This window comes from Cryptomeria japonica, chromosome 5, assembly GCF_030272615.1.
Source record: "Cryptomeria japonica chromosome 5, Sugi_1.0, whole genome shotgun sequence".
NCBI lineage: Eukaryota > Viridiplantae > Streptophyta > Pinopsida > Cupressales > Cupressaceae > Cryptomeria > Cryptomeria japonica.
The window spans coordinates 15494276-15507476 of NC_081409.1; the positions used below are offsets into that span (position 1 = coordinate 15494276).

General features: G+C 34.8%; 1 protein-coding gene across 2 annotated transcripts in view; it reads left to right on the forward strand.

The window, feature by feature from the left end:
* Positions 1-12763, forward strand: part of LOC131077994 (uncharacterized) — a 182684-nt gene extending 169921 nt beyond the window's left edge. Inside the window, exons 8-10 of one of the 2 annotated variants that reach the window (XM_058015610.2) lie at positions 12137-12224; positions 12381-12437; positions 12568-12763. In XM_058015610.2, the coding sequence (XP_057871593.1) occupies positions 12137-12224; positions 12381-12437; positions 12568-12573 (151 nt within the window). In that variant the 3' untranslated portion in view covers positions 12574-12763. Of the gene's footprint in view, positions 1-12136; positions 12225-12380 lie in introns of both variants that reach the window. The other variant, XM_058015609.2, reaches the window with a different exon arrangement.
* Positions 12764-13201: the final 438 nt, after the last annotated feature.

Here is a 13201-nt window from a genome sequence, read left to right on the forward strand (position 1 = left end):
TACAGTCCCTACTCTGAGCTTTGGGCAAGCCCATGATGAAATCCATAGAAATACACTCCCACTTCCTGTTAGGAATGGGTAGGGGCTGCAACAGTCCTATTGGAAAGGAATGTTCTTGGTTGTTCTGCTGACAAACAGGGCCCTCTCTGACATACTAAAGGACCTCGGTCTTGAGTCCTTTCCAAGTGAAACATTCCCGAATCTGCCTGTAAATTTTGTAGTATCTTGGGTGCCCTACCATGGGAATGTCATGAAAGGCCCTTAAAATTTTCCTCTTCATCTTTGACCTGGGTACCAACAATATCTGTTGAAAAATATGTAGCAACGATCGAATTACTCTAACTGTTCAAATATCTAATTGGCCTAACGACCTTAGACATTTGTATGATAAATTCTTTTATTCCTACCCTTGATCGTACTTCACTAAATATCCGTATTCTGATCACAGATCACAATATTATATGATGATCGATTTGCTCCGTTATCATCTATATGACAATCGGATTATACATAGCATCGATTATATTTGTATATCGATTAGCAAGTGCGATGATTAAATGTTGTTTATCAAATCATAGTATCAGTCACACTAATTATACCGATTACAAATTATTTGATTAAACGTTGCTTATTATTATCGATGGTTATCAATGGTCATTGCTCCACATAGGAGTCATGACTCGATGTGGAACCATGTCTGTTCCACATAGAGCCGTGACTCTATGTTGACCATAGAGTGCATATATCATCAGCTCTATTCCATTCGATTGATAGATAAGAGGTTGATATTATCAAGTGCGGTCGTTATTATTAAGAGTGCAGTTGTTATTATTAAGAGTGCAGTCGTTATCATTGTGGCATAAGTGAGCGATCTGCAATACACTAAGTTTGTGATATTGTGGAGCATATTGTGTGATCTGCAGTTACATATAATATAATTCAAACTGTGAATAGTTCGATATATATAGTGTGATCAGCTTTAAAGGAAATCCTGATTCATATATGCTACCGTGCATAATTCAATATTACATTGCAATCTGAAAATTTATCAAGACATTTGTAATCTATACTATATTCTGTAATATAGTATTGGATTAAACCTGAGTGACTATAAATTTGAAAAATATCATATATATAAATCTGATCCAACTTTAACAATATCTGCCCCTTGTAAATGATGAGCTCATTTATAACAGTGTATCTGTCATCCTGTACTGATCCATCAACAATGCTAGCTGCCCAAGTGTCCTTCGCATACTCGGCAGAAATTAGCCTGTGCCAATCATCTGTAATCTCACCAATAGCACATAAATGAGGCCTCCTTGATAGGGCATCAACAACTATGTTCCTCTTCCCTTTGACATACTTGATGTCAAAATCGTAAGCCTGCAATTTACTAACCCACTTCTACTGCCTATCATTGTGGTCTTTCTGATTCAGGAAATGTTTCAAGCTATTATGATCCATTCTAACAACAAATTTTCTGCCCACCAATAATAGGCCAACCTCCAATTGCCATCTGGTCTGTCTAAAGAGGGGACATTACACCCTTACAAATTTGTGTTCAATGGAGACTTTACAAATTTGCATAGATGTAGCCTCCGTCACAAATCCATCCCTTTGGAAGAGCTAGGTTTTTGTCCAAACCTTTTGTCAACTCTTGAAGGTTTTTTTGTCCTTAGAAATCATATATTATCATATCAAATTAACAAGCATGCCCAATACATCACCAGGAGCCCCATTATAAAGATCTCCAGGAAGCATTTAGAAGATAGGCCGACTTGATATAACTGGAGAAATATATATAATAAAGTGACACTATAATAATATTTTATTATTCAATTAAATTAATTAATATTAAGTCATCATTTGAAAAAAAAAATTTGACAACTTAATAAAAATGAATTTAATTAATTCACTTAAAAATTGGGGACATTATGGTCCTCCTGGCCCAAACATTGTTTGTTATCGAGCAATTCTTTGCTGCACCACCAAGATCCCAAACTAGCCATATGAAAAAGACTCTATTACTCCGCTGCTTTACTCTGATGCAATTAACAGTGTTGATGCCTGCAACTCTTTCAATCGAAAATATTCTCACTATCAAGCTGATTAATGGATCCCAAATCATCACTGTCACATCCATCAAATATGAGATACCTCATTGGTGCACGAAAAAACATATCAGCCCATCCTAGGCTGCTTATGTAAACTAGAACAGCACCCATAAATCAGAGAATCAGACTTATAATGATGTAAGGAGTGCCTTTAAGGATAACTGATGGTAGTACCCCATTGTTATGCCAACCTCCAATAATAAGGAGATGATCCATGTTTCTCCAAAACACCCAGACAACTGCTGTCCCCAAAGTGCTCTCAAGATAATCCATAGTAACCTTAAGCTCATAGGTAAGCTTATCAACTTTGTTTTCTTTTCTTCTTAATGCGTCAAAATATATCCCTTCAAGCTGTAAGTGTGCAAGAGATAGTTCTCCTTTAAGGCCTTTGTGTCTCCCTTGAGCCTTCCAAAAATAAACTGCCATCATCTTATGAGTATCATGAACATGAGTTAGAGTTGCAATAATCATGTCTTCGTTTACCCTGATTTGACCTTCCAAGTGATGTGACTCTTGAGGTCTAACATCTTCAAACAAATGTTCTGATTTGTCTTCATAATCATGCCATCTACAAACAGCTCCCTTTACAACATCTTTTCCCCAGTACTCATGTTCTGAAGTTAGGCCAACATTATGCTCAATCAAAGGATTGCCATTGTAAGAGTGAGTAGAATGATTTACCTCATGCTCTTCTTCAATTGCTAATACAAAATCAGACACTGAGAAATCTGAATTTTCAACTTCTACCTCATACTTATCAATCCACTCTTGAGTGTCCTCAATGCAAGGTTCATGTGATGACAAAGGACTGCTGCTCAAACTCAGAAAAATTAGAATCATGTTCATGCCTCCTTGAAATGTCTTTATTGTCTTTTATTCCATCTTCTTCCAAGGTAGGTTGCTTCTTCATAAATGCCGGTCTAGGGGTGTGTCCAGCTGAAAGTACACATTAGACATAAAATCCATATATTCGACATAATACCCAGCAACTTTCTTGGCTGGTTCTTCTGGTTGTCCTTGTCTTGACATTAGACCCATAGCTTAGTCTTCGTGAAGCTGCAATCTCCTCCAAGGCTGGCAAGAAAGTGGCTCTGATACCACTGAAAAAGACCCTTATTGATCTCTACCAGAAATTGGCAATGTATTCCCAAGGAATTTTACAAATAATTTGCATGAAGCATAAGACCTATTCATCCAATCTTTTGCAAACAGAACATTAACAAACTATGCTGGAGATTAAGAAATCAGGAACAATATGAAGTGAAATTAGAATAGTAGTCTTTGACCTTACACAGCTTTCACCAGTCTTGGAATGCTACGATTTATACTTGGCGTTGGAAGTCGCCAAGTTAGAAAGTAATTGTTTCTACAGAAATAGCAATATTTGGTAATATCCGTGTTTGTATACCAAGCTCAATGGATGCTTCCGTTGCTGTGAGTGGAAATGTGTGATTGCAAGTAAGTCTCAGAAATATATCTACCAGCTTGCTATGTGTGTCTGCCCAAAATAAGGTTGCATTATATACAGAGGAATCACACCTTCATTCTGTTTACCAACCTTATAAGAGGCAGGTCTGTGCCTAGGGAAAAAAATATTGCCACCCAATAATAAGAATTGAGGTCTTTGCAGAAAACTCACGGCTTCATGGAATAGACCTCCCGATATGAATGACAAAAGCTCGCCCAAACAAGAATGTAATCAATGCCAACAGGAGAACCTCTGATTATTGTTGACATCTGTCTAACTTTCACTTCGAACTAGAATGCTTACCGTAGGAAAGATGTCGGCTCCCAAGAATGCTCCCATGCTGAGTAGCAAAGACAGACTTTACCAATATTCACAGCCAGAGATAGCTATGATAATCTTCTGCAAATGAAATATTAATCCGCCAAAGATGAAATAGTAGCTGCCTTAATACAATTATCAAGGCTTTTGTCAAATATATATTTGCCCATTTCGACACAATGGCCAATACTAAAGTTCGAATCAAATCTTAAATTGAAATATTTTGAATAGAAATCACCATAGCATTGAACCTTAGATGGCAAAACAGGAATCTCAATGGCAACAAATAAAATAACTCAGCCTGCAAATATTTTTATTTCTGAAACAAACCCTTACAAATTTATCTCCAATGGAGACTTTACAAATTTGCACAGATGTAGACTCCATCACGAATCCAACCCTTTGGAAGAGCTAGGTTTTTGTCCAAGCCTTTTGTCAACTCGTGAAGGTCTTTATCCCCAGAAATCATAAATTTTCATAACAAATTCACAATCATGCCCTATACATCATCAAGAAACCCCTTATAAAGATCTCCAGGAAGCATCTAGAAGATAGGCTGACTTGACATAACTGAAGAAATATTTAAGAATGTGACACTATAATAATATTTTATTATTTAAGTAAATTAATTTATATTAAGTCATCATTTTTTTTGACAACTTAATAAAAATCAATTTAATTAATTGTCACTTAAAAATTGGGGACATTACAAAAAGTTTGCAACATTGCAAAAGTAGTAAGGAATGACCAAAATGCTCCCAAAGTTAGGATTTTCTTAGATTCTTTCAACTTCTGACACTTGATAGGTGATGTGGGATGAAGAATAACACATACAAATTTGACCAAGGGAGACCCATTTGGAGTTCTCTCAAATTTGTTATCTATGATGGATACATTGTGGTCTAGATGCACAAATGGGATGGCACTCTGGCATATTTTGTAATTATAAAACAGAATCTCAGCATGTTCAACAAAACGATATCTAACCAAGTAGAGCCTAATGAGGTCCTTCGCCTTTCTATCCAATATATTCCAATTAATTGATGACATTGCAATGGGTCTATATCTGGGTATGGCAACCCATAGATCTTTGCCTAGAAGCAACCCTCTATCTTGATCTTCCACAACTCTAAGTTATTGCCAATGAACCTCTCCATCTCTATTCTTGAAGTGCTGTACATTTTCCTACTACAAGATATCTTTCTAGGCAACCTTCTATTCAAACTAATATTAGAAAAAAATACCTTGTCCCTAACACTTAGGATTTGAGATGATCAAGCTTTTATACCTCATCATGTCCCCTCATCCAATAAATTCCTATGATGTTCCATAAGCCTGTTTCCCATTGCTCATGGGATTAGGGAAAATAATGCTAGGAAAATGATTTTATAACCTTAAAGTGTGTTATTTTTTTATACCTGTATAATGACTGCTTTATGTAAGTAGATGCCTAGAGTGATGGTCTGTGTAAATAAACATTATCATAATGTGGGTGCCTGGAGTGCTTGCTCATAATTAAAAACAAATGTTTTATTTAATCCTCCTATGTGGTTTGGGAAGAAGCATTTGAGAATTTCAAAAGATTTTATTTTGGAGGGGAAGTTGGGTCCTCAAAGAATCTATATTACAAGGCTTTTGGCCAAAGGATACATGCTTATTTATTATGTCATTCTCTCAAATAGATTGGACATCCTGTTCATCTGTTATTAGAGATCTGAGAACGAAAATCCCTTGATTTCCATGACTAGATGAGCTGGCAGAAACGCCTTATTTAAAATTGTATGATTGCATGCTTGAGCTTCAAATTCGCAGATTGAAATGGAATGTATTCATGGAAAAATCATTGTTTGTGGCAGCTCTCATAGCACTATTTTTTTAAGGTTTTTGGGTGGCTTTCATAGCACCATATGTGCTGGTTGTGGATGGTTAACTTAGTTCCATTCTTGCAAAGTTGGGGCAGCTATATCAGCATGCTTTTTGGATTGTTGGTGGCTAGGACAATGCCATTTACTACTGTTGTTTCTGTATATGATGGTGATTTGCAACTTCAGAATTGTTCTTGGCTAATTCATGGAATAGGGAAAAAGTAATAAATTGTATGGGGTGTTGTGTATAAGGTATTGTATTTGTTGCTGGAAAGCATTGAATTCCTAGAAATTTGACATACAGTCTAGTAATACTAATTTGTGACAAAAAGAACTCAATTAGGAAGTGTTGAAATATGTGAAGTGAGCATTTTTTTATTAGATATTACACAATATTCCATTTGGGAATATTACATACCAAATGAAAGAAAGAAGAGGTGTGTAATATGCTTCCTACATCAATATATGATAGAAGGTATGTGCAAAAATTAAATTGACCATACAAGTATAAATAAATAAACACAAAAGCAATATACCATAGAACAATAATTTACTTGAGGAAAATTCATTTGAGAGAAAAACCCCACATTCCAATGTCATACCCCTGCCAAGGTAGGGTTAGCAGCCATTTACAGAAAGAACATATCACAAACCTTATTAATACCCTAGGCATTGCTTATACAAAGGAAGTGTTGCAAAGTTACAAAGGGCTGAGTTTATTTAGAAGAAGGATGAACTCAACATTTTCCATGCTAGTTGACCTGTTAAACATTTAAATTAAATTAAATTTACCTTGCTCTAGGGCCAACCCCCTCTAGATAAAAACTAAGGGCATGTATTTAAGAAGTAAGATGCGATTACATTTAAGGGGGATCTTCAATCAACTAATAGGCTGCAATTACAGAGATTAGGGCAGTGATTGCAGAAGACTAATGCAGCTATCTCCTTGTTTAATAAGCAATAATAAAAAACGAAGAAGCAGTGATTAATCAGCAGTAATTATTTTTGCAAGGCAGCGATGCATTAACAAAGCAGAGATTAGTAAGGCAGTGATAGAGGCTGATGAGGCAGTGATAGTCAAGCATAGAAAGCAGCGATCAAGCATATACAAAGGCAACATTAAGTTGCTAGGAGTTGTTAACAAAGGGATGTCACCTTTGGTGAGAAGTCGTCCCTCCCTTGAATCAACACCTCCCTTTAAATAGAGATATGAGGATATAAAATGGAATAGGGAAAATAAGTATTGACACTCAGATCAGAAAAAATATATCGAACAGCAGACAAAGGGAAGTCAATCGAAGAAGAGAAATATGTGTTGGCAACATGCAGCAAACTGGGAGGGGGGGGGGCGTGAATCAGTTTGCTCTCAAACTCAACACAATTCAAACTTAAATTCAAATCTGTTAATGAACAACAAAAGTATAAATCAACACCACTTCAATAACACACATAAAACCAAGTTTTTTGACGTGGAAAACCCGGTTAAGAGAAAAACCACAGTGGGAACATACCCACAATGAGATAATACCCCGTTAGGAGTGAATGTAAATATTACAATGGGGAATGCACATGCATTCAAGTACACTGTCTAGAGCTCACTACTCAAATACAAGAAGGGCTACAACCTTGAGGAAGGCTCACTGCCTTACAAGATTCGAACAACAATCCGGAGGATCATGAACTGATGAAATAGCATCTTCCCATGCCTGGTTACAGTTCCAATTAAGCACATATACTCAAATTCTACTCTTCACACTTCTTCACACTTCTCCTTCGCAACTGAAAGATCAAAACAATATTTGTACATGCAGATACATCTCTCACATGAATATTACATATATTTATACAAATCATCATCCTATATTCCAAGGTCGGTTAAACCCTCAACACAAATTACAAATTAATAACCTCACACGCTACAACCATACATGCTGATGCGGACCAAAACAATGTCGGCAAAGACATAGTCTCGACCCAAATCAATCACGCAACCAAGAAACACCACCAAGAATTATGCCTCGATCATCCGCAACACGCTACAATCACCAAGAATGTCACATACCACCGGATCAAGAAAATGATCAATAACACGCACAATGATCAATGTGGACCAACAAAACGGATATAACACACTCTAGAAACATCCACAAGCAACATGAATCGCACCAAAAACAACCACAACATCACCACTTACTAGAATCTCCATCATCAATATACCGAACCTCAAGAACACACGTTGGACTGACTGTCAAACTAAAAGATTCACTTGCAGACTTCCAAATCACAAACCATTTGAATTGAGGACACATATGAACGTCCTAAATACTCTGCCAAATCCGCAAACCAAGATATAGCAATTCCGGAGCACAAACCAGAATACCGAATAACACGAATAATTGAATAACCAACAATAATACTAGATCACACAACACAATCAAAACATCATGCAAACCTCTGAAACTTCTGCTGAATCAACTAGAGATAAGTATCTCTAAACCCATTAAACCACAACAACTCAACCGCAACACACTAGTCAAACCAATTCATCCAATCTGACTGCAACACTGGAATACACAGAAGAATATGTTGACATCAATGACAACACATCATTCTAGCAAACTTCTCAGCAATATCCAACAAAATGGCAATCAATCAAGGAAGAGACTTTCAATTCCATAATTAATAAAACTAGTCAGCAGACTTGTATACTGTTCAAGTATTTGGTATGATGCATAGTGCATAGAACTCTGATCTTGCTGACTTGTTATCTGGTCTTCCACTTGATAGTATATAAGAATGATAAGCTGTGATGTTCCCTGATCTGATCTGCTCTTTGTTGAATAAACTTTCAGAGATATAAAATCTCTGCCTTAACTCCTTCCTAGGAATCTTAACATTCACTAAGAATGTCCTTAATTTAATCCCTCATTCACTGAGAATGTCCCTGATCAAGGCACAACATTCACTAAGAATGTCACTGATCTAATCTTATCATTCACTAAGAATGACCTTAAGTCAATCCTCAATCGCTGGTAATTGTAAACACCTGCTGTGATGGAAATGTTGTCATTGATGTCAAAGGAATTAGATGTCTTTGATGTCATAGATGTAAGATGACAAATAGTCCTGTCAAAGGTGATGATTAAGGAATTGGATAGCTGTGATTTATATGAAGAAGACATGAAACCATTAATGATCAGAATTGAAGGCATCTCCATGATCAGGTTAGTGATCAGTATTGAAGATGAACTCCATATACAAGATGAGGGTATACAATGATCAATGCAGCAACCTGTTTACAAAGACAATGAACTACTAAGCAACAAACTGATATGTATATTGTCTCAACAAATGGCTACAGTATACATATAGAGTGTGTGTGTATGTATATGTACACAGTAATATATAAAAAGATGACAGCATACAGAAGACTGTAGTATATACAGTACCCGTATTGATTGTTCCAGCATTATATATATACTGAAGTATATTCAGTATTTACTATATACAGAACATAGCAATATATAGTACCAGTAAAAATATCAAAAGACAGATCAGAAGTTGAAGTCATTAATTCATATTACTTTATGAAAAATGGCACTAGAAGACAAAGATAGGGGGACAGCTGTTGGAATAAAAGAACAAAGCACAAAAGACAAAAGACATTTTAAAAGCTGAGTTTGTTTCGTATAAAAAAAAAAAAACAAGAGAAGAATAAAACAATATTGGTGGGGCCCAATACCATTTGGGAAATTAAGTTGAAGTGGAGTATAGAATTTACGTGGCATACAATTTTGATAAATATATGTCTGGGACAGTCTTCGTAATCAGTTAATATGGAGTCCACGCACTCAGTGTTAATATGTGTTGATAGTCAATTTTGAAGACAGCGATTATGTGAGAAATCATAAATAATTGATGGCAGATATATTCTAATAAGAAATCGAATTTAAGAAGCAACTGATGGAAAGTAAATCGGTGGTCAAACAAAGATAAATTTATCAATAACTAAAATAACGTTGAAACAAAGGTAACGATTTTATAATATTTATTTGAACATTGACTAGGTTCAAAGGAAGATACGGTGAAGAGTTTCGATAATATTGGTATTCCTGAAGGTTGCGATTAGTGGAAGGGTGCGATCTTTGGTTTATTACAAGAATTATATTAAACTATTATTAGTTAAGAAGTATGTCTTCACAAAAGAATTCAGTGAAAGGTTATGTAAATAATTGTGACTATTCAATGAGAAGGGATGACCATTAAAATAAAAGATATAAATAGAATCTGATCTTGTTGTGTGGAATTTGAAGAAATGTGTGTCTACATATATGTTGTGTGATGTGTGGTAGCGTTGGCAAGGTGTATGATGCTGGAAATATAATAAGTTGCTGACAGAATAGAGGGTGTAATTCTGGAAATATAATCAGACACAAGGGTGTGCTGTGTGAATTATGTTGAAGCTGAGAGTGTGAGAGAATAATTCTGAGATTACAACTCAGAAAATAAAGTAGTTCTCAGATGTGTGCAGTGTGAAGAATAAAATAAAAATATATATTATGGAGTGGAGATACGTGAAATACATTTAAAGTGTGTAGAAAAGGAAAATATCAATCAGACATACACAGATCTGAAAATGAAGGCATAGAAGAGAGTTCACTGCAGATTTTATCAAAGAAAATCATTCCAGATTTGTAGGTGTGTTGTGTGTTAAAGACATATCATATATACCAGCAGATATATGGACATGAATGTGCAGATTTGAAAAAGGGTTCAAGGGACAGCAAATATAAGAAGATCACGTGAAGAAAGAAGAGTGATGGAAGAACACTATACAGTAAACTGTAAAGTAATCTTTGAAGCAGATTTATTAAAGAAGATAGAGGATACACTGTGTATTGGTATATCTGCATAATAACAGAAATAAATCAGACAAAAGTGATTCTTAAGAAAGATTTTAATGCAGATTTTGAAGCAGAATTATGAAAAGATCATAACAGATTTGTGGAAGATAATATAACAGTTTTATGAAGAAGAATATATGCTTGTGAGGAAGGAATATATACAAAAGATTAAACTGTCCATTATCAGTTGAGATAGCAACATTGTCAAGATGGAAATTCAGATTTATATGAAGTGGGTTGGTGCTCACTAATTCTGGATTGGAGAGTTGGTGCTTCGAGTGGTTTGGTGCTCACAAATTCAGAAGTGGGAGTTGGTGCTTCTAGTGGGTTGGTGCTCACGAAATCAGATTTGGGAATTGGTGCTTCCAGTGGGTTGGTGCTCACAAACAGAGTTAGGGGTTGGTGCCTCTAGTAGGTTGGTGCCTACAAATATTGTAATAGAAGAATTATATAAAAGCATTATTTTGCCGTGGTTTTCTCCCGTAAGGGTTTCCACGTATATATGTTGTGTTCTACTTTGTTATATTACATGTGAATGTTGATCATCAATGAATATGTTTATAAGATAGTTATATACATGTAATGGAAGTTGAAAAAGTTTTAAGTTGGTGAAATTTGTTGTTATACTGAAATGCATTGTTGGGAAAAAAATTTTACACTGGACCATGGTTTGGTGACACTTGGTTTTGGGAAACCATTTGTGGTTTTCCTCATCCCTTTGCTCAATAAATTGGAGGCATGGCATATCAGTTTCACTATCTTGTGGGTGAAGCAATGTTATGATGCTGGAATATTGTATGAGGATTAGGGTAGATTGCATTGTATAACATTTATCTGATTAATGCAAGCTCAAGGATCTCTTTGTCGGTTGAGTTTCTCCTCAAAAGGGTTTTTGCATATAAATTTTGGTGTTATATGTGTTATATGATTTTGTTGATTTCAATTCCAACATGCTTCTCTTTACTGTCTTGATGGTTAATCACATTTTACTTTATTTGTTATATCATATTTGTTTATTCTTTGATTAAGCTTACATTTTACTTTATTTGTTATATCATATTTGTTTATTCTTTGATTAAGCTTCCATTGTAGCAGTTTACTGAACAATTATTATCATTTATCCTTATTCTCTTCGATATATGTTTTGGAAATGGGGATGTCAGGGGACAGGGAGACAAGTTTTCCGTATGGTAGCTTTTTGGTTATTCTTTTTCTGAAATTAGGAAACTAGGATGGATTAAATTTTTAATATGAAACTTTGAAATTATATAATGTAATTTAACAAAATCTAGGAATGACCTAAAAATAACACTGAGGAGAACTAAATGTCAACCTTATTATATGGGGAGTCTTCATGGTCCTCAGTTTTGCACGATTTACTGGTATAACTAAGATTGAACATAAAAATAATCTAATTTGATTCTTAGATGTATATAACTCAAATATGTAGTTCCTTGTTGACAGATATGGCACTTATCGAGTACCGATAGACGAATGTCCAAAAGAAATGGCTGAAGTTATTCTCTCATTAAGAGAGACAATAGCGGGGAAGGTGAGATTCATGCCGGACTTACTTTCTATTTATAATTCTGGCAGCCTTGTCTCATTTCATTCTACTTTCTCATTTTTGTTTTTGATTATGCTGGTTATGCTAGTCATTTAACTGTAAATTCATGAAATCTAACAATCAAATCATACATTGGTGCAGCATGTTTTGAAAATGTATGAAACTCAGAGATACAAGAAAGTCCCTATAAAGGAGCTTGTAAGATAATTTCATGCATTTCTTCATTCACTTTATATCTTCTAAAAGTTTCTCTTTTTATTTATGGAGCACCTTTCGGTGCAAGTACAAGACTAGTCACCAAGGCATTTGTATGCTGGGCAAGTTTCAGGAGTAACCAAAAGACAAGGAGTTGCGTTGAATGTAATTGGAAACTATGATACATTTCACTTAAACTAACTTGAGAGTTAACTAGCAACCATAGTCATTTATTCTCAACAAAAGTATAGTAGAGCATTATCTTCTTCTAATTAGTAATCATTGTAGTATTTTATAAATAATAAAAAAACTCTATTTGCTTGGTTGAATGGTATTGATTTTGTGATTGGTACATGAGAGTAAATTTTTGGAAGAGTATTTTGGTTTGGGACAAAATATAAAATGCATGGGATCTTTTTCTGTTAAATTTTGGAGTATCCGTTTACTAAGAATAAAGTTATAAATACGAAGAAGCTATTTGAATGCATTTACTTTTCTATTATTAAAGTTTTTTTAATTAAAAAATTGTAGTTTGTACTTGTTTACATGATAAATATCCATTATTACTTGTAAGGTGAATTTTTGGTATATCTGATTACAATTGGTTACATGTGCACACTTATAGTTCTGTTTTTTAATTTATCCTTTTGAGCATCTATGGATCATTTAACTAGGTATTAACAATAATTTGGGTTCTACTAATTATAGTTCAAAAACTTGGATTCCGCAAAAATTTGTAGATATATTTTTTTTACCAAGTTTCAAAA